This window comes from Oncorhynchus tshawytscha, linkage group LG18 (genome assembly GCF_018296145.1).
Source record: "Oncorhynchus tshawytscha isolate Ot180627B linkage group LG18, Otsh_v2.0, whole genome shotgun sequence".
In the NCBI taxonomy this organism is placed as follows: Eukaryota; Metazoa; Chordata; class Actinopteri; order Salmoniformes; family Salmonidae; genus Oncorhynchus; species Oncorhynchus tshawytscha.
The window spans coordinates 24118534-24141999 of NC_056446.1; the positions used below are offsets into that span (position 1 = coordinate 24118534).

General features: G+C 45.2%; 1 protein-coding gene across 1 annotated transcript; it reads right to left on the reverse strand.

Moving 5' to 3' along the window:
• On the reverse strand, positions 1–23466 carry epm2a (EPM2A glucan phosphatase, laforin). Its single transcript, XM_024378192.2, has 4 exons — positions 22933–23466; positions 8420–8594; positions 1435–1679; positions 1–1233 (listed from the first exon to the last, which is right to left on the reverse strand). Exons 1-4 carry the CDS (start codon positions 23177–23179, stop codon positions 950–952), a joined length of 951 nt encoding a protein of 316 aa, XP_024233960.1. The 5' UTR covers positions 23180–23466; the 3' UTR covers positions 1–949.

Here is a 23466-nt window from a genome sequence, read left to right on the forward strand (position 1 = left end):
CAGGCTGGCTTTTTATTTATTTTTATTTTGCAGGAAATTACATTTTCCTATTTGCAGCAGCATTAAGGCTTCGACATAACAAAAGCAACCATCATTTGTATTTGCAGGGAGCCACCATTGACTATGAAAAGACAGAATTTCTCTCAGAAGGTAGCGGAGGTGACACAGCAGTAATCCCTTCTTACTGAGGAGTATAATGTGGATAGAAGATGGGCTGAGAGCAAAAGAGGAGCAGTTTATATTTCTCTTCTTTCCTAAACTCGCCCTCATGATGACAGTGAAATTCTCACCTTGCCACTGACTTTGTGCCTGACCCAGTTTATATTTACTGTTGTCTGGATCCGCAACTCAGGCTGGATCCTGCAGGAGCTACATGTCTCAGTCAGTCATAAGTATTCCATTAGCAGCTCTGCAGTCACAACAGCTTCAAGGTGCCTTTTTGAAATGTCAGCTCTGTTCATTGATTAATAAAAACAAGGGTTGAACAAAAGGTCCTTCTAAAACCCCTGCAGATAACAACAGAAATCTACAGACAATGTTCTGGACTCAACTGCCTTTTCACGACACAATTAGAAATAATACCTTCAATAAATAAATGAAAAACAACCCCAAAGCTACAAAACAATCACATCACAATGATAAGTATTAATAGCTTTCTGAACCTGTTGGCAGCAGCTAGTAGAATTCCCTCCGGGTACCTCGTCATTGACCAGTTTATGACAGCCACTCAACTAAACTGGTAATTTGCATTGGATCAAATCAGTGCAGAGGTTGATATTCACTTAAGTTATTTCACCTTCTGGCATCTTCCGCACAAATCATGCCGGGTGTACAGATTATTAATGCAGTACTTCAACTAAATATATTTTCTCCACTGTCTCTATGGCACACTGGCAGACAGCCATGCACAGCTAGGCAGCAACACTCCACACCACAGGGGGTTCTACCCTCATGTTTGCGGGTAGCAAACAGAGGTGCGCAGGCGTCCAAACTTCTGAATGAAGTCCTCCTGGGCATTTACCAGTGCCTCCTCGTCGATGTACACCGCCGCCCTCCTGGCTGTGACAAAGTACTGCACCTTCCTCTTGCTCCAGCCCAGGACGTACATGAGAAGACCGCACACGGCTGCGGTGGAGCGCCCAACGCCAGCGTTACAGTGAACGTAGACCGTGTGACCGTTCTCCAGGAGACCGTGCAGCAGGAAGACAGCCTGGGGAAGCACCCTAGTCCGGCCTGCAGGGGGCGACATACAAAGATATGTCAGAAGAGGGCTTTCTGACTATTCTTTACTACTCCTGGACAACACACGGATCTGGATTTCCCAGATCCATACAAGTATCCATAAATGAGGGCTTCATGACTGTCTACTTCACTCCTGGAGAGACACAGTTGCAGTCCTGAACATACCACAGACCCCCCCCTCTCCTTCCTCACCTTCAGTGCTCATGTCTGGTGTTGGGATCCACACGTACGCCAGGCCACAGTCCCTGTACAGGTGCATCATGGTCTCTGGGGTCATTTCTTGCCCGGGGTCGCGGCGGCAGCCGGACGAGTTGTTGACCATATCCCCCTCCGTCTGAAAGTTCATCACTGCGGTAACACCCAGCTCTTCCTTCAGCTTAAGGGTCACATGCTCCACCTGGCGAGGGCAGCTACCCAGAAACACCCGGGGCAGGACTCTGGAAAACGAGCAGAGGGAACGGTGGGGTGAGGGAGACAAAGAGGGGGTGACAGAGTGGTCTTGATGCTCAGCCATACCCGGTGAAGGACCCTGGTAGCAGATAGGGGGCAGAGGAGTTGAGGGAGTGGGGTTGATTGAGTTGTTGTGGTTGAGAGAGTGGGGTTGATAGGGTTGATGAGGTTGAGGGAGTGGGGTTAGGGAGTGGGGTTGATGAGGTTGAGGGAGTGCGGTTGAGGGGTTGAGGGAGTGGGGTTGATGAGGTTGAGGGAGTGGGGTTGATAGGGTTGAGGGAGTGTGGTTGAGGGAGTGGGGTTGAGGGAGTGGGGTTGATGGGGTTGAGGGAGTGGGGTTGATGGGGTTGAGGGAGTGGGGTTGATGGGGTTGAGGGAGTGTAGTATGGGGAGGTAAGAGAAGTGCAAAGGGTTGAGGGGTTGGAACATGGAAGTTAATATGCCCAGGGGGTGAGAGAGAGCTAAAGGGCACTAGGTCTAATTCCCGGGGAGAGCGGTGGTGTTTTTAGAAACTCTCCCAGACAGACCTCAGGCAAGTGATCTAAAGCTGTTTTCGCTCATCAAATGTCTTTCTCCTCACAAAAGATAAAAAAATTCCCCACTTCTCGGAAAAGCGTTCTGTCCTTCATCTCTCCCTCTCCTGTCATTTTCCCCAGCTGTTTTTGTCCCCTGACCTCCTCCCTTCATTTTCTGCCCTGTCACTCTCAGCCAGACTCCATTTAGAGCTCATTAGCATGCGTAAAATAACAGTCAGTGGGAGGAGGTGACACATAAAAGCATGGACAGCTTCACAGAGTGATGTCCTCGAGTGACACCAAAGATGGTGGATAAATGAAGATAGTTTACACAGGCCGTTAACCATTGGGAAAAAAAGCAAGTTCTGGTCTACTTAACTGGGTGTGCCTCCCATAGACACCAATGCAATAGCAGCTGGTCTGGTCTACTTAGTTCAGTGACTTTTATTGAACCAGAAAAAAACAGAGTGGGGTGTCTCACTTCCTCTTTCGTCTCTGATGACATCACAGGGATCCATCTAGTTGAGCCAGCAGCTGGTGGCTGGTGCCCACAGACCTCTGGGTTTTAATGGAAAACCAGGGCTGTGACACTCAAAGACAGATGCTGCTGATTTGCTTAAGAGCTCAATGGAGATTATTCAGGAACCTTTGCCTCCACATTAGATTTAGAGCTGGGGTTTTTTCTAAGAAAGACTCTCTACATCCGGAAACTCTATTCAGTTCTGCTAAAATCTAGTGGAATTGAGTGATTCACAACTCTCATAGAAATTGGCATATTGATTCAACAACAAGGGTACAGTATAAACTTCTCTCGAACATCCCAAGTGTGTCGTTTTGTATTTAGTAGCATCTACAGTAGATTTTCGTCTTCTCCTCAATGTGCATCAGCTTTAAAACATGCTGTAAATGTTTAACTGGCCCATTTGGTACAGATGAAGGTGTGGGCTGGTGTGAGATCATCTTCTTTCCCATTGGGTAAACTTGGCCAGCCCTGGCATGGCAGTAAACACAAGATTACAACAGAAACAAACATATCTAAACTATTGAAATAGCCCAACTGTACAAACATGTTTGAATTTCATTAGCAAGACAACAGTAAAGTCCTTGGGAGTCACCTCTGATCGATGCATAGCAGACCATGCTCCTGTAAAGTGCATGACATGTTTTAGAGAATGAGGTGTATATGATACCAGTGGCTACACTGATACCAGTGGCTACACTGATACCAGTGGCTACACTGATACCAGCCTGGAATTCTCATTTAAAAAGCTCATTTGCCTCCTGCAGCACAGAGGTCCTTGACAAAAGCTTGTAAGGTCATGGGCCACAAATTACAAATTAAAACCAGCTGGACCTAGCCAGTGGCCACCCTCGCTCTCATTTTCATGCAAGGTGTGTGTCCAGAGCTTCAGGGGGACCAGGCTAATTTCTGCTGTGTCCTGCAGCTCACCTTAGCACAGGGTGTGTGTGTGACCTGAGCAAAGAGGGCAAGTGTGTGTGTGTGTGTGTGTGTGTGTGACCCGAGCAAATAGGGCAAGTGTGTGTGTGCGTGCATGTGTATTTGCTTTTTCACATTTTTTAAAAAACCTTTATTTAACTAGGCAAGTCAGTTAAGAACAAATTCTGATTTTCAGGGGCAGAACGACAGATTTGTACCTTGTCAGCTCGGGGGTTTGAACTTGCAGCCTTCCGGTAACTAGTCTAACGCTCTAACCACTAGGCTACCCTGCCGCCCCTACACTCTAACCACTAGGCTACCCTGCCGCCCCTACACTCTAACCACTAGGCTACCCTGCCGCCCCCACACTCTAACCACTAGGCTACCCTGCCGCCCCTACACTCTAACCACTAGGCTACCCTGCCGCCCCCACACTCTAACCACTAGGCTACCCTGCCGCCTCTACACTCTAACCACTAGGCTACCCTGCCCCCTACACTCTAACCACTAGGCTACCCTGCCGCCCCCCACACTCTAACCACTAGGCTACCTGCCGCCCCTACACTCTAACCACTAGGCTACCCTGCCGCCCCTACACTCTAACCACTAGGCTACCCTGCCGCCCCCACACTCTAACCACTAGGCTACCCTGCCGCCCCTACACTCTAACCACTAGGCTACCCTGCCGCCCCTACACTCTAACCACTAGGCTACCCTGCCGCCCCTACACTCTAACCACTAGGCTACCCTGCCGCCCCTACACTCTAACCACTAGGCTACCCTGCCGCCCCTACACTCTAACCACTAGGCTACCCTGCCGCCCCTACACTCTAACCACTAGGCTACCCTGCCGCCCCTACACGTTAACCACTAGGCTACCCTGCCGCCCCTACACTCTAACCACTAGGCTACCCTGCCGCCCCTACACTCTAACCACTAGGCTACCCTGCCGCCCCTACACTCTAACCACTAGGCTACCCTGCCGCCCCACACTCTAACCACTAGGCTACCCTGCCGCCCCTACACTCTAACCACTAGGCTACCCTGCCGCCCCTACACTCTAACCACTAGGCTACCCTGCCGCCCCTACACTCTAACCACTAGGCTACCCTGCCGCCCCTACACTCTAACCACTAGGCTACCCTGCCGCCCCTACACTCTGACCACTAGGCTACCCTGCCGCCCCTACACTCTAACCACTAGGCTACCCTGCCGCCCCTACACTCTAACCACTAGGCTACCCTGCCGCCCCTACACTCTAACCACTAGGCTACCCTGCCACCCCTACACTCTAACCACTAGGCTACCCTGCCGCCCCTACACTCTAACCACTAGGCTACCCTGCCGCCCCTACACGTTAACCACTAGGCTACCCTGCCGCCCCTACACTCTAACCACTAGGCTACCTGCCGCCCCTACACTCTAACCACTAGGCTACCCTGCCGCCCCTACACGCTAACCACTAGGCTACCCTGCCGCCCCTACACTCTAACCACTAGGCTACCCTGCCGCCCCTACACTCTAACCACTAGGCTACCCTGCCGCCCCCACACTCTAAACACTAGGCTACCCTGCCGCCCCTACACTCTAACCACTAGGCTACCCTGCCGCCCCCACACTCTAACCACTAGGCTACCCTGCCGCCCCTACACTCTAACCACTAGGCTACCCTGCCGCCCCTACACTCTAACCACTAGGCTACCCTGCCGCCCCTACACTCTAACCACTAGGCTACCCTGCCGCCCCGAATGGGTGTTTGTCATTTATTTCACCCCACTTTTTCCTATGGCCCTTATTCAGAGGGGTTGGGTTAAATGTGGAAGACACATTTCAGTTTAATACATTCAGTTGTACAACTGACTAGGTATCCCTCTTCCCCTTTCACCCATAATGATCAAAGTCAAAGAATCACACATCCAGGACCAAAATGTACTGCTCAACTCTATTTGCAATCAGAACATTGAAAGACTACATTGAATAGAACCTCTCAATCTGCTGTTAGTAAATTACTTAATTTAGTCCAACAACTTAATTTAGTACCACTGTTATGACACAGCCAAATGAAATGACTCGCCATCTCTCTCAGTTTGTGAAGAGAAGGAGGGAACAAATGATGGTGACAGTCCGGCTGTCACATTGGAAAGGATTATTATCAGTGACCTCCCCTAGGCTTTGCCCTCCTCTTTACAAAAATCTATTTAAGGTCTTTAACACTTTTAATCTTTCGTTACTCTAATGGATTTGGCAAGCTATCGTTAACGAAATGAGCTATCTATGAGGTGCCCAGAGGACATAACTAAATATTGACCCTCCCATCTCTCCAACAAGTGAAAAGAGAAGGTCATGGGGTTGATGCGATACAACCACTAATGGTTTAACTTCTGAAGAGCCCTTGAATGCGTTGTCCCACTGAATTAATTGCTGAGTGCCTTACAAAACCCAGTTCCCATAGTAATTAAAATGGTGTGTGAGAGAGCAAAGCTTAAAAAGGAAGGAGGAGAGTAATCATGGCTGGCTGTCGCTGCTTGGAGATTGAAAAGGGTGAAGCATCACACTCATGACATGAGGATGTGGTGGGAGGAGCCATTCACCTCAGGATCAAATACAGGTAACTGACAAAATAAAGAAAACATCAACATAAAGTGTCTTAATTTAAAAATATATATTTTAACCTTTATTTAACTAGGTCAGTTAAGAACAAATTCTTATTTATAATGACGGCCTACCAAAAGGCAAAAGACCACCTGCGGGGACAGGAGCTGGGATTAAAAATAAAAAATAAATAACATATAAATATAGGACAAAACACAAAACACACATCACAACAAGAAAAACACAACACTACATAAAGAGAGACATAAGACAACAACATAGCAAGGCAGCAACACATGACAACACAGCATGGTAGCAACACAACATGACAACAACACGGTAGCAAAACAACATGGTAGCAGCACAAAACATGGTACAAACATTATTGGGCAGAGACAACAGCACAAAGGGCCTGAATGTATTGTATGTGGAGGATGAGGACTGCAGTAGATATCTCAGATAGGGGGGAGTGAGGCCTAAGAGGGTTTTATAAATAAGCATCAACCAGTGAGTCTTGCGACGGGTATACAGAAATGACCATCTATACAGAGATAAGGAGTATAGAGTGCAGTGATATGTCCTATAAGGAGCATTGGTGGAAAATCTGATGGCCGAGTGGTAAAGAACATCTAGCCGCTCGAGAGCAGCCTTACCTGCTGATCTCCGTAATCTAGCATGGGTAGCACGGTCATCTGAATCAGGGTTAGTTTGGCAGCTGGGGTGAAAGAGGAGCGACTACGATAGAGGAAACCAAGTCTAGATTTAACTTTAGCATGCAGCTTTGATATGTGCTGAGAGGACAGTGTACTGTCTAGCCATACTCCCAAGTACTTGTATTAGGTGACTAACTCGAGCTCTAAACCCTCAGAGGTAGTAATCACACCTGTGGGAAGAGGGGCATTCTTCTTACCAAACCACATTATCTTTGTTTTGGAGGTGTTCAGAACAAGGTTAAGGGCAGAGAAAGCTTGTTGGACACTAAGAAAGATTTGTTGTAGAGCATTTAACACAGAATCCGGGGAGGGGCCGGCTGAGAATAAGACTAGCATCTATGGATAGTATATAAATGTAGTATATAAATGGATGAGAGAGCTTCCTACTGCCTGAGCTATGTTGTTGATGTAAATTGAGAAGAGCGTGGGACCTAGGATTGAGCCTTGGGGTACTTTAATAGGGTGTTGGGGCACCATAAGCTGCCAGAATAGCTTCAGTGCGCCTTGGCATAGATTCTACAAGTGTCTGGAACTCTATTGAAGGGATGCAACACCATTCTTCAACAAGAAATTCCATCATTTGGTGTTTTGTTGATGATGGTGGAAAACGCTGTCTCAGGCACTGCTCCAGAATCTCCCATAAGTGTTCAATAAGGCTGAGATCTGGTGACTGAGACACACACACACCCTTTAAACCCCTATGATCCTTTGAGACTCCTCTCAAAGTCACTGAGATTTCCTCTTCTAGCCATTGTAGCCGAAATAATGGGCAACTGGGCATTTTTATATGTGACCCTAAGCGTGATTATCTTTGCTTAATTATCTCAGGAACCACACCTGTGTGGAAGCACCTGCTTTCAATATAGTTTGTATCCCTCATTTACAAAGTGTTTACTTTATTTTGGCAGTTACTGCACTGAAGTTACGGGGAGCACATTTTTGGGAACATTAAGTTAATAGTCATAAATTATTCCAAAACAAAATAATATCAAGACAAAATAAAAATCTACATCTCTTATTGAAAGAAGCCCTTTTGCTTTGAAAGGGGCAACTTAATTGGCAGAATGTGGAAGAGAGCTCCATTAAAAAAGCTGTCCCACTTACCAGGGAAACACACCCCCTCAGGGGAACTCATTAACTTTTACAGCATTATCAAATTATGTACACACCAGTTTTCACATCACAAAAGGCAGGCAAACAATAACTTACAACAGCATCTAATTTCATACTGGGGGAATGGGTGCTGTAGTTAAACTCACTAGGATACAAGTCTGTCTCTAGTGTTTGCTTTGAGGCACAGCGATCCACTGATGTCTTAAAGAAAAGGAGGAGGAAACTGATTATTTGAATAATGCAAATAGCCAACTCTCTCGCACGGGGGATGGCTACAGACAACCTCAAACACTCATGAGCGTTGCAAAGGAGTGATGCCACCTGTGGGAAGACAATGCGGTCAGGTATTATGTTACCTGTTGAAATGCATGGCCTGCTGGCCAGCCACGCCAAAGTAGAAGTCAGTCGTGTGCTTCATCTCGTCCGTATGACCTGTCTCCTCGATCCAGTGGCCAATAGGGTGGCAGTACACCCCGTCCACCAGGTTGCTCTGGTCGTACACACAACATCTGTCGTGGTGGGAACCGTTGCCTGGGAACAAAGCAAATAAAGCATGTTTGTATTAAAGTCAACGATGATCTATTATATTGACAAGATAGCCAAGTGACAACTCTAACAATGGAAATACATGTCCTCAATGATTGAAGGCAGGTCGAGATCAGTTGGGACCATTCTAGCCAATGAGAGGTCAGATACCTGTGTGAACAGGCACAACTAAGTTGTTTTTCTCAAAGTTGCCAGAATACCACGTGCATCCACTTATATTAGTACATTTGTAACAGCCTAAACATTACGAAACTTCTGTTCGATCAAATAAACCTCATGTAAATCGACACTCTCATAGAATAGACGTCTATACAAAAACAGGCTTGTATCACAAAGACAGATTTTGGGCGGTGTAAATTCTCTTGCTTCTCCTCTTCTTCTCACTTTAAGGTGATGTGTGCTGGTAGGTACTGTAATAGCCCTTCAAGTAGGCTTACAACACCAAATAAAGAAACAGTTATTCATGAAGTTATTAGTCCTATTCACTGTTAATCCAATCATTTGCAAATAGGCCTAGAGGACTTCGAGCTAGGCTTCATGGAAACCATTCACATGCGTATATTTATCAAGAAGATATAGCAGGTGCCGGGGGCTGATCTACTGGTAGTGCTGCTGCCCGGACCCTATATGCAACGGATCCACCACTCACTTTCTAAACTGTCCCTCTCATCCATCTCATATTCTAATCTATCTTTCAACAAAACTTCAAAATACCACCCCAAAACATATTTATTTAAAGAAGATACAGCAGATGAGTGAGATTGCAGGGAATGATGGACGAGATATTGCAATTTGGTGGGCCATTGTAAGGCGTTCCTTCTGTCCTGGTGGTCATTAAGGTGGTAATGGGACAAGCATGCTATAATCACCGTGCTCCGCCCTTTCTGTCAGAAAGAGCCAAACCCCTGAGCCTGTGCAATTCAAAGACGTGCCTTTGCCGCCACCAAGTGGTTGAATGGCTTATTAAAGATGAAAGAGAGGCAGAATAATTAATACTGAACTTGTAGTCATCTAGGCAATACCTTGGTAAAATAAATTACATTGGTATATATTTGGTTCTCTCGAAAATAGCTATTTAACCATGCATGCTATGACTATGAAGATGGTATATTCTGAATCGGGTGGATGGAGAATCCACACCTAAAAAAACATTATATATTATACAGTGTATATATAAAGAGTACCAGTAAAATGTTTGGACACACCTACTCATTCAAGGGTTTTTCTTTATTTTTACTATTTTCTACATTGTAGAATAATAGTGAAGACATCAACATTATGAAATAACACACATGGAATAATGTAATAACCAAAAAAGTGTTAAACAAATTCTTCAAAGTAGGCACCCTTTACCTTGACAGCTTTAGTCACTCTTGGCATTCTCTCAACCAGCTTCACCTGGAATGCTTTTCCAGCATCCTTGAAGGAGTTCCCACATATGCTGAGCAAGACTCTGGGAGTCGAGGCAGCAGGCAGGGCACTCTGGCGTCACCCCAGGTGAGTCTGCACCACTCTCATCCAGAGTCCTCTGTTGTTCAACTGTTTGTACCTGTTTGTTTCCCTGATTTCCCCGCATTCCCAGCATAAGGTGCTTATCGATTCAGGCGCAGCTGGGAATTTTATTGACAGAGCGCTCGCTCTTAGTTTTATGATCCCCATTATCCCTGTGGCTAGACCTTTTCCAGTTCACGCTCTGGATAGTTGACCATTGGGGTCCGGGCTAATCAGGGAAGCCACTATCTTCCTGGCCATGGTGATGCAGGGGAGTCTTTCTCATTGACTCTCCTGTGTTTCCCGTGGTACTGGGCCTTCCCTGGTTAGCTCATCATAACCCCTCTATATCATGGCAACAGAGGGCTCTCACAGGGTGGCCATGAGAGTGCTCGGGAAGGTGTGTATGGGCCATGTTTTTCACCTTTTTTGTTTTCACCCTTTCGTACAGACCAGGTTCCCAGAACGTTAAGGCAGAGGCACTGTCCCGGCAGTATGACACAGAGGAGCGGTCCATGGATCCCACTCCCATACTCCCCGCCTCTTGCTTAGTGGCGCCGGTAGTGTGGGAGCTGGAAGCGGACATTGAGCGGGCGTTACGTGCAGAGCCCCCTCCCCCTAAGTGTCCAGCTGGGCGTCTGTACGTTCCGCCTGCTGTCCACGACCGGCTGATCTATTGGGCCCACATGTCACCCTCATCTGGTCATCCTGGGATCGGTCAGACAGTGCGCTATCTTAGTGGCTAAGGATGTGAGGGTTTATGTTTCCCCCTGCTCGTGTGCGCCCAGTGTAAGGCTCCTAGGCACCTGCCCAAAGGTAAGTTACAACCCATACACGTTCCACAATGGCCGTGGTCGCACCTGTCGGTGGATTCCATAACCGATGGGGCCCTCAGTACCTCGTGGACAGCGAGGGGTATGGTCCGGAGGAGAGATGCTGGGTTCCGGAGGAGGACGTGTTGAACCCTTCTATGCTGCGGGATTTCCACCGTCTCCGTCCGGATCGCCCCGTACCTTGCCCTCCGGGGCGTCCCCGAGGCCAGTGACGGCGCGCTGCTGGAGCCAGGTGTCAAGGGGGGGGTACTGTCACGATTTCTGCCGAAGTCGGTTCCTCTCCTTGTTTCGGGCAGTGTTCGGCAGTCGACGTCACCGTTTTGTCTTGTTTTCACTCACCTGGTTTCAATTCCCTAATTACATGTTGTATATTTTTCCTCTGTTTTCCCCCATGTCCTTGTCGGGAATTGTTTATTGTAAGTACGTGTGCTTTATGTGACTAGTGCAATACCGGTTTTGTGCCCATGTGTTTTGTTATTTTTGTATGCCGGTAGTTATCTACATTAAACGGCTCCGGCTATTTACCAATTTCTGCTCTCCTGCGTTTGACTTCCCTGCCACCAGTTACGCACCCCTGATAAACCTTCCCTGATTCAGAATATATAATTGTCATAGTCCTGGCACATTTTATGTAACAGCTATTGAAGATTGAAATCCAAAATCAAATTATTATTATTATTGTTATTACTATTATATATTTTTCCGTGTGGATTGTTCTGCATCCACTCCTGTTTCAGAATATGCCATCTTCATAGTCCTTGCAGGCTTGGTTAAGAGGTCTGTGCTGCCATGAGGTTGAAGGAATTGTTCGTAGAGCTCCGAGACAGGATCGTGTCGAGGCACAGATCAAATCAAATCAAATTGTATTTGTCACATACACATGGTTAGCAGATGTTAATGCGAGTGTAGCGAAATGCTTGTGCTTCTAGTTCCGACAATGCAGTAATAACGAACAAGTAATCTAACTAACAATTCCAAAAAAACTACTGTCTTATACACAGTGTAAGGGGATAAAGAATATGTACATAAGGATATATGAATGAGTGATGGTACAGAGCAGCATAGGCAAGATACAGTAGATGATATCGAGTACAGTATATACATATGTGATAAGTATGTAAACCAAGTGGCATAGTTAAAGTGGCTAGTGATACATGTATTACATAAGGATGCAGTCGATGATATAGAGTACAGTATCTACATATGAGATGAATAATGTAGGGTAAGTAACATTATATAAGGTAGCATTGTTTAAAGTGGCTAGTGATATATTTACATCATTTCCCATCAATTCCCATTATTAAAGTGGCTGGAGTAGAGTCAGTGTCATTGACAGTGTGTTGGCAGTAGCCACTCAATGTTAGTGGTGGCTGTTTAACAGTCTGATGGCCTTGAGATAGAAGCTGTTTTTCAGTCTCTCGGTCCCAGCTTTGATGCACCTGTACTGACCTCGCCTTCTGGATGACAGCAGGGTGAACAGGCAGTGGCTCGGGTGGTTGATGTCCTTGATGATCTTTTATGGCCTTCCTGTAGCATCGGGTGGTGTAGGTGTCCTGGAGGGCAGGTAGTTTGCCCCCGGTGATGCGTTGTGCAGACCTCACTACCCTCTGGAGAGCCTTACGGTTGAGGGCGGTGATACAGCCCGCCAGGATGCTCTCGATTGTGCATCTGTAGAAGTTTGTGAGTGCTTTTGGTGACAAGCCGAATTTCTTCAGCCTCCTGAGGTTGAAGAGGCGCTGCTGCGCCTTCCTCACGATGCTGTCTGTGTGAGTGGACCAATTCAGTTTGTCTGTGATGTGTATGCCGAGGAACTTAAAACTTGCTACCCTCTCCACTACTGTTCCATCGATGTGGATGGGGGTGTTCCCTCTGCTGTTTCCTGAAGTCCACAATCATCTCCTTAGTTTTGTTGACGTTGAGTGTGAGGTTATTTTCCTGACACCACACTCCGAGGGCCCTCACCTCCTCCCTGTAGGCCGTCTCGTCGTTGTTGGTAATCAAGCCTACCACTGTTGTGTCGTCCGCAAACTTGATGATTGAGTTGGAGGCGTGCATGGCCACGCAGTCGTGGGTGAACAGGGAGTACAGGAGAGGGCTCAGAACTCACCCTTGTGGGGCCCCAGTGTTGAGGATCAGCGGGGAGGAGATGTTGTTGCCTACCCTCACCACCTGGGGGCGGCCCGTCAGGAAGTCCAGAACCCAGTTGCACAGGGCGGGGTCGAGACCCAGGGTCTCGAGCTTGATGACGAGCTTGGAGGGTACTATGGTGTTGAATGCCGAGCTGTAGTCGATGAACAGCATTCTCACATAGGTATTCCTCTTGTCCAGATGGGTTAGGGCAGTGTGCAGTGTGGTTGAGATTGCATCGTCTGTGGACCTATTTGGGCGGTAAGCAAATTGGAGTGGGCCTAGGGTGTCAGGTAGGGTGGAGGTGATATGGTCCTTGACTAGTCTCTCAAAGCACTTCATGATGACGGATGTGAGTGCTACGGTAGTCGTTTAGCTCAGTTACCTTAGCTTTCTTGGGAACAGGAACAATGGTGGCCCTCTTGAAGCATGTGGGAACAGCAGACTGGTATAGGGATTGATTGAATATGTCCGTAAACACACCGGCCAGCTGGTCTGCGCATGCTCTGAGGGCGCGGCTGGGGATGCCGTCTGGGCCTGCAGCCTTGCGAGGGTTAACACGTTTAAATGTCTTACTCACTTCGGCTGCAGTGAAGGAGAGACCGCATGTTTTCGTTGCAGGCTGATTAAAAGCAGTGGTTCGCGCCTTCAGTTTCACACGAATGCTGCCATCAATCCACGGTTTCTGGTTAGGGAATGTTTTAATCGTTGCTATGGGAACGACATCTTCAATGCACGTTCTAATGAACTCGCACACCGAATCAGCGTATTCGTCAATGTTGTTGTCTGACGCAATACGAAACATCTCCCAGTCCACGTGATGGAAGCAGTCTTGGAGTGTGGAGTCAGCTTGGTCGGACCAGCGTTGGACAGACCTCAGCGTGGGAGCCTCTTGTTTTAGTTTCTGTCTGTAGGCAGGGATCAACAAAATGGAGTCGTGGTCAGCTTTTCCGAAAGGGGGCGGGGCAGGGCCTTATATGCGTCGCGGAAGTTAGAGTAACAATGATCCAGGGTCTTTCCACCCCTGGTTGCGCAATCGATATGCTGATAAAATTTAGGGAGTCTTGTTTTCAGATTAGCCTTGTTAAAATCCCCAGCTACAATGAATGCAGCCTCCGGATAAATCGTTTCCAGTTTGCAGAGAGTTAAATAAAGTTCGTTCAGAGCCATCGATGTGTCTGCTTGGGGGGATATATACGGCTGTGATTATAATCGAAGAGAATTCTCTTGGTAGATAATGCGGTCTACATTTGATTGTGAGGAATTCTAAATCAGGTGAACAGAAGGATTTGAGTTCCTGTATGTTTCTTTCATCACACCATGTCACGTTAGTCATAAGGCATACGCCCCCGCCCCTCTTCTTACCAGAAAGATGTTCGTTTCTGTCGGCGCGATGCGTGGAGAAACCCGCTGGCTGCACCGCTTCGGATAGCGTCTCTCCGGTTAGCCATGTTTCCGTGAAGCAGAGAACGCTGCAGTCTCTGATGTCCCTCTGGAATGCTACCCTTGCTCGGATTTCATCAACCTTGTTGTCAAGAGACTGGACATTGGCGAGAAGAATGCTAGGGAGTGGTGCACGATGTGCCCGTCTCCGGAGTCTGACCAGAAGACCGCTTCGTTTCCCTCTTTTTCTGAGTCGTTTTTTGGGTCGCTGCATGTAATCCACTCCGTTACACTGGTTGTAAGGCAGAACACAGGATCCGCATCGCGAAAAACATATTCTTGGTCGTACTGATGGTGAGTTGACGCTGATCTTATATTCAGTAGTTCTTCTCGGCTGTATGTAATGAAACCTAAGATGACCTGGGGTACTAGTGTAAGAAATAACACGTAAAAAAACAAAAAACTGCATAGTTTCCTAGGAACGCGAAGCGAGGCGGCCATCTCTGTCGGCGCCGGAAGTAGATCTGGGAAAGGGCACCAAAAAATGTCTCCTGCATTTTAGGTCCCCAAGAACACAGTGGTCTCTGTCATTTTTAAATGAAAGAAGTTTGGAACCACCAAGACTCTTCCTAGAGCTGACCGCCCGGCCAAACTGAACAATCGGGAGAGAAGGGCCTTGGTCAGGGAGGTGACCAAGTACCCGATGGTCAGTCTGACAGAGCTCCAGAGTTCTTCTGTGGAGATGGGAAAACCATCTCTGCAGCACTCCACCAATCATGCCTTTATGGTAGAGTGGCCAGATGGAAGCCACTCCTCAGTAAAATGCACATGACAGCCCGCTTGGAGCGACCTAGTGACTTCAAACAAGGTTCAGCATGTCCACTCAGTGGGCCTACACATTGCACACCCTTTAGCTTGTCCATTTTCATCTCACAAGATTTTAAATTAATTTTTCAAAATGTAAAATTTCAATAGCTCCTTGGTCATGTGACCTACCTCAAACAAGGTTCATAATGTCCACCGACTATACCTTCATATCGCACACTCTGATGTTTGTCTACTTTCATCTCATGCTATTAGACTTAAATCTGTAAGCTTTGCAGGCCTTCATTTTACATGGGTGTTAAACTTTTTTTTTTAAAGTTAACAAACATTCCAGCCTCGCAATAACTATCTTTCACATGAACACTGAAAAGATCCGTAAATGGCTGTGTGGTATGGATCAAGGACAGGAGAGGTGTTCGAACAGAGGTGCTTAAAGGAAGGCACACAGGTAGGCCTCATGAAAAACAATGTTTCATATGCTTTTTTTAATCACAGTAACAGGCAGTGGTTGGTCAGTCAGAGTGAGCTTGATAACATGAAAGAATCCTTTTCATAGCATCACTTTCATATACTGTACATTAAGACAAATCCTTCTACGTTGAGAATTAGAACGCAGTTTACATAACCTGATAATGACTTGATATTTGAGTGCATTCACAACAAGCCACCTGCAGACAACTTACAAAATGCAATAGTGCATTTGAGGGTTCGTTTTTCTGATGAAAATAGTTATTTGATGCATGGCCTACTATTTCTAACTGGAAAAATAAATTCCTACGTCTTTTGTGAGTAAAATCCTTTTTCCAAAATTGATTTAGGTACATTTTTGTGAAGAGGTATGAGGCTTGTGATATGGGTCATTTAATAGTAAAATCATTTAAGGGATCAATACATTTCTATATTGCTTCCCCAGTATCTGCATGAACCATCAGGCCAAGTGTTTTTGGTTGAAAGAGAGAAGAGGACTCTTAACACACTGCATTCAAATTCAGGTCTTAGTTATTCCATTGTACTGGATCTAATACATTTTCACATACATTCATAAGTGTAATAATTCTTTCGGACATACTGTGAAAAACTCTTGGTTGCTGGCTCTGTCACTCTCAGACATGCGTAGAGCAGACTGAAAAGGGAAGGGTAGCTCTTGACTTGAACCACAGGGGTTCTCTGTAAAGAAAGAGTAATCCAAAAGGCACAGACACACTCTTTGACCTTTATGTATTCTCTCCTGATTGGCCCTGTGGTGCACAGTCTGGCAGTCTGACTAAAGTGCCAGAGGTATGAGGAGAGACATCCTCCTTTGTATTTATGGGAACAAATATTCCCTAACACTTTGGATCCTATTCTTGGACAGTTAGAAGACACAATGCATCAATGCAAAAAAACAAACAAAAAATACTAATTACTGTACATGAGTAACCTCAACCTTGTGGGTCTGTGGGTGTTTGGGCCAATAAAGTGCCAACTCAATTCTACCACTGACTAGTCTTTCATGCCCCTATGAACGGGGACACATGAAAATAGTTTTTAATCTAAACTAGCCTTTTTTTACTGGAGTACACTAACCCCTAATTGGGGCTTTTTTCTTGACACACAGTAGCAGTTTACCAGATAAGAAGTCAAGAAGATCAAAAAGTAGATTGTTGTAAGGGTGTATTACGTCCTGTGCTGGCCCCATTGTCATATCCATTCTGGATTCTGAGTGGTAAAATCATAACTGAACTGATGCCTCTATGTATGTGTATTCATTTTCTGACTAGACAGAATTGCCAAAGGAGTGGAGTTGCAATCTACTGCAGAGACAGCCTGCAGAGTTCTGTCATACTATCCAGGTCTGTGCCCAAACAGTTTGAGCTTCTACTTTTAAAAATCCACCTTTCCAGAAATAAGTCTCTCACTGTTGCCGCTTGTTATAGACCCCCCTCAGCCCCCAGCTGCGCCCTGGACACCATATGTTAATTAATTGCCCCCCATTTATCTTCAGAGTTTGTACTGTTAGGTGACCTAAACTGGGATATGCTTAACACCCCGATCGTCCTACAATCTAAGATAGATGCCCTCAATCTCACCCAAATTATCATGAAACCTACCAGGTACAACCCAAAATCCGTAAACTCGGGCACCCTCATAGATATCATCCTGACCAACCTGTCCTCAAAATACACCTCCGCTGTCTTCAACCAGGATCTCAGCGATCACTGCCTGCATCTGTAATGGGTCCGCAGTCAAACGACCACCCCTCATCACAGTCAATCGCTCCCTAAAACACTTCAGCGAGCAGGCCTTTCTAATCGACCTGGCCCGGGTATCTTTCCTGGAAAGATATCGACCTCATTCCGACAGTAGAGGATGCCTGGTTATTCTTAAAAAGTGCTTTCCTCACCATCTTAAATAAGCATGCCCCATTCAAACCAGGAACAGATATAGCCCTTGGTTCACTCCAGACCTGACTGCCCTTGACCAGCACAAAAACGTTGTGTGGCGTACTGCATTAGCATCGAATAGCCCCCGCGATATGCTACTTTTCAGGGAAGTTAGGAACCAAAATACACAGGCAGTTAGGAAAGCAAAGGATAGCTTTTTCAAACAGATATTTGCGTCCTGAAGCACAAACTCCAAAACGTTCTGGAACACTGTAAAGTCCATGGAGAATAAGAGCACCACCTCCCAGCTGCCCACGGCACTGAGGATAGGAAACTCTACAATTATCGAGAATTTCAATAAGCGTTTTTCTACGGCTGGCCTTGCTTTCCACCTGGCCACCCCTACCCGGTCAACAGCTCTGCATCCCCACAGCAACTTGCCAAGTCTCCCTCATTTCTCCTTCACCCAAATCCAGATAGCTGATGTTCTGAAAGAGCTGCAAAATCTGGACCCCTACAAATCAGCTGGTCTAGACAATCTGTACTCTCTCTTTCTAAAATTATCTGCCGCAATTGTTGCAACCCCTATTACTAGCCTGTTCAACCTCTCTTTCCTATCGTCTGAGATCACCAAAGATTGGAAAGCTGCCGCGGTCATCCCCCTCTTCAAAGGGGGAGACACTCTAGACCCAAACTGTTACAGACCTATATCTATCCTACCTTGCCTTTCTAAGGTCTTCGAAAGACAAGTTAACAAACAGATCACCGACCATTTCGAATCCCACCATACCTTCTCCGTTATGCAATCTGGTTTCCGAGCTGGTCATCGGTGCACCTCAGCCACGCTCAAGGTCCTAAACGATATCATAACCGCCATCGACAAAAGACAATACTGTGCAGCCGTCTTCATCGACCTGGCCATGGCTTTCGACTCTGTCAATCACCGCATTCTTATCGGCAGACTCAACAACCTTGGTTTCTCAAATGACTGCCTCGCCTGGTTCACCAACTACTTCTCAGATAGAGAAGCCTCGAACCTCTGGCAGTCTCTATGGGGGTGCCACAGGGTTCAATTCTCGAACCGACTCTTAATGATGTCAGTCTTGCGGCTGGTGATTCTCTGATCCACCTTTACGCAAATGACACCATTCTGTATACTTCTGGCCCTTCTTTGGACACTATGTTAACTAACCTCCAGATGAGCTACAATGCCATACAACTCACCTTTCGTGGCCTCCAACTGCTCTTAAATGCAAGTAAAACTAAATGGATCGCTGCCCGCACCTGCCCGCCCGCCTAGCATCACTACTCTGGATGGTTCTGACTTAGAATATGTTGACAACTACAAATACCTAGGTGTCTGGTTAGACTGTAAACTCTCCTTCCAGACTCATATTAAGCATCTCCAATCCAAAATTAAATCGAGAATCGTCTTTCTATTTAGCAACAAAGCATCCTTCACTCATGCTGCCAAACATACTCTTACTTCGGCGATGTCATTTACAAAATAGCCTCCAACACCCTACTCAGCAAATTGGATGCAGTCTATCACAGTGCCATCCATTTCGTCACCAAAGCCCCATATAGTACCCACCACTGCGACCTGTATGCTCTCGTTGGCTGGCCCTCGCTTAATATTCGTCGACAAACCCACTGGCTCCAGGTCATCTATAAGTCCTTGCTAGATAAAGCCCCGCCTTATCTCAGCTCACTGGTCACCATAGCAGCACACGCTCCAGCAGGTATGTTTCACTGGTCACCCCCAAAGCAAATTCCTCTTTTGTCCGCCTTTCCTTCCAGTTCTCTGCTGCCAATGACTGGAACGAATGGCAAAAATCACTGAAGCTGGAGACTCATATCTCCCTCACTATCTTTAAGCATCAGCTATCAGAGCAGCTTACAGATCATTGCACCTGTACATAGCCCATCTGTAAATAGCCCATCCAACTACCTCATCCCCATATTTATTTATTTATTTTTGCTCCTTTGCACCCCAGTATCTCTCCTTGCACATTCATCTTCTGCACATCTATCCCTCCAGTTTTTATTTGCAAAATTGTAATTATTTCGCAACCATGGCCTATTTATTGCCTCACCTCCCTAATCTTACTTCATTTGCACACACTGTATATAGGCTTTTCTATTGTGTTATTGACTGTATGTTTGTTTATTCCATGTGTAACTCTGTATTGTTGTTTGTGTCGCACTGCTTTGCTTTATCTTGGCCAGGTCACAGTTGTAAATGAGAACTTGTTCTCGACTGGCTTACTTGGTTAAATAAAGGTGAAATATATATTTTTGAAATACTGTATGTCCATCCTACATGTAGTGTTGGAACATGGAATATTCCTCAACTGCATATATCATAAATTGCTATTGCAAATAGAAGTATTATGTTCAACAACTGAGATTTTCAGATATTATGTTGTCGAACACTTTGGTGCTTACAATTCATTCTCTGTTGTCATAGATTTGGTGGGCACTGTCCTCTGTGATCTTTGTGAAATGACTTTCTTTAAGCACGTACTGAGGAAACTGTCTCTTAATATTTTTTTCTTACAGTCTACAAACACTACATTTATTCACTCTGTGATAGGGTTGGTTCAGTGCCTATAATTGAGGCTGTTTGTAGAATGGGGCATAAAGGAAATTACCTCTACTACTAAATTACTACTAGATTATAGTGATAAGGAAAACAGCATACAAATTTGGCCTGTGTATTCATTTGCCTTTAACTAATCAGAATTCCATTATGTTTACATTTAAAGAAAAGAATACTTCCAAATGAGAAGATCCAGCCATGGAAAAGACGACTGAGTGGACATAAAGTGGAAGGGGGGGGAAATAACTCCCACCATGCAGCAGGACACCTTCAGCTGTGGGGTCTTTGTAATGCACATTTGATAGTTATATTTTCAATAATGAATGGTAAGTTGTTATGTGACAATTAGGTCACAAACTCTATTTAATTTGTTGGTGTAGATGGCCAAGAAAGTTGCACAGAACTTCCAACATCCCCTCCCAAATTGATATGGAACCTTCTGCGAAAATAAATGGCTGAGGATATACTAAAAATGTCTGGTATGTAATGACATTTAATTCAAAGTAAATGTAAATTCTTTATTTTTATATAGTTGTGTGGGACAGCCATATGTTCAGTTCATGCCTATGATTTCACAGTTCAACAAAGCAAACAACTGCTTCATGTGTGCCACTGATAAAGAATCTGGATGTGGCCCAAAGACTGACTGGGTTAGTAACTTTATTTAACATGTTTATAATCTTTTGACAACAGCGATGGCATGTAAGACCATTTATGATATAACACAATGGATGGCTAATTCGTCATTCGTCGTACTGCATTGATATTTGATATTACTTATAACGTGTTACACTTTGTTTTGTTTTAGATTGAATGTTTTGCATATCAATGGTGGTTCCATGTGCTATGCCTATGTAACAGTATAACTATAAACCGTCCCCTCACCCATACCCGGGCTCGAACCAGGGACCCTCTGCACACATCAACAACAGTCACCCACGAAGCATCGTTACCCATCGCTTCACAAAAGCCGCAGCCCTTGCAGAGCAAGGGGAACCACTACTTCAAGGTCTCAGAGCAAGTGACATCACCGATTTAAACGCTATTTAGCGTGCACCACCGCTAACTAGCTAGCTATTTCACATCTGTTACACCTAGGAATGAAGACAAAAGAGTTCAACAGAGTAAAGAACACAAACTGGAAGTGCAGTCTTCCAGTTTGGAAGAGGCTCTGACATGTACATCAACCAGGGATAAAGAGAAAGTTAACACTGTGAAATGTTTCATACTTATTTGAAGTTAAGTGTCTGGTGACATGTTGGAAAAGACTAAAAATCTACAATTTCTGTTTAATTTGTCAATATTACATTTCTATTAATTGATTTACTGGCCACCATTACTGTGGTTACATGTTCAGTATATGTATTGACCAACAAACCCACTGCAGTCTACCTCACCAGCTCACTCTCCATCCCTGCTTTGGATAATTAACAGCATGACTCTCGTACTTTGCCCTTTTCCTTTATGGTTGATATTAACGACGAAAGGAGATATTATCTGTTTCTCTCCAATTGTTAAAAACAGTGGAAAAATAAAAAACAAGGAAAATAAGTACTTAGAACTACCAATTATTATAGATAAATATTAAAGAAAAGGGTAAACACAACACTGGACTGAACCCCCTAATTGTCAAACTAATATTAATGTACAACAATATAGAAGGTACATGACTAGAGGTTATACAATATGGGTGTATATCCACTGCACGCTTCTTAGGTGTGTAATTGACATGACCAAGGAGCTATTGACATTTTTTATCTTATCTTTATCTGTTTGGGGTTTTAGCCTGGGTTTCTGTACAGCACTTTGAGATATCAGCTGATGTACGAAGGGCTATATAAATACATTTGATTTGATCTTGAAAAATTATTGTAAAATTTTGTGAGATGAAGATTGACAAACTAAAGGGTGTGCAATATAGATGGGCAGTCAGTGGACATTCGGAATCTTGTTTGAAGTCATTAGGTCACATGACCAATGAGCTATTGAAATTCAAAAATGTAAATAAATAATAAAAAATTGTGCGAGATGTAAATCGACAAAAAAAAGTGTGCAATGTGTGTCTATGCCATCGGGTTAGCTACAACCAGTTTTGAAAGCTTTAGGAGTAATGGTTAAAGAGCTATTGAAATTTGAACAATTTGATTTGTTACTATGTTGACGGTCCCTAACTGCTGTTGGTGGACTTAAGGAAAACTACAGGCGAATATCCGTCGAATATCCAACCTGAAACTGCCTTTACCTCGGTCCATTAGGAGAGGAAAGAGGCTACTGAAGTTGAAGCAGCGAATTCTGATTGTGTGTGAATTATGCGAGAAATATGTACTTTTAATACAATGGGTAGGTTTAGGCTAACGCATACAAAGCAGAAAGTCAACAGTTTCTAAATAATCTGAGGGACAACTAAATTATTTTCATCCCTACATCGTCTCCCAGCCGACTGAGCTACAATGATCTCCGCAGGTATTTTACCCTCTAGTTTGGTTAAATAGCTATTGACGCGAGAGAATCGAATATTCAGCAAATATCCAGTATAAAACCAAATTTACCCGGGTCAAGGAAAATGGCATTGAAACAGATGGAAATAGTTCAGCATTGAGCATGGCCTACAGTAGCCTAAGTAATTCGATTATCAAAAACAGTTGTGTTGGCTATAAACCCAATCACGGACTAAATGTTAACTATTCATTTTATAATACCTTCCCAGATGAAATTGCCCCCCACTCGTTTGATGAACTTCAACCACAGGCTCTCTTGGCACGGTTCTGTCAGATGCACGTCGGCGATCCAGAGGCAAGGTTCGCGCATGGACAAAACCACCTGCGTCCGTTTCATCAGAACTGCATTGTTTGGGTCCCAATGACCCATCTCCGGACGGGACCCTAACACAAACACCTCTACATCCGGGCACTCCGGAGTGAGAATGACGCCGAATCTGTATAACATCGCCCTAAACTAAAAGGTCACTACGAGATACAATATTGTCGCGGTTTAGTAGCCTACTGGTAAATTACTAGGCTAAATCGCGGCGCTTTCATAGCTCACTCCCTTTGCGATAAAGGCTGCACAGCAATGCCATTGCGTACAATAGTTTACAACGTGTAGGCTATCTTTACTTGACATTACCACTGCGTTGAATTTTGGGCAGACTATCATATTCATTTGCCCTAAAAATAAACCTAGGTTGGAAAAAAAACAGCTGGGACTATCTACAGTGGCTGGGTGAGGACAAA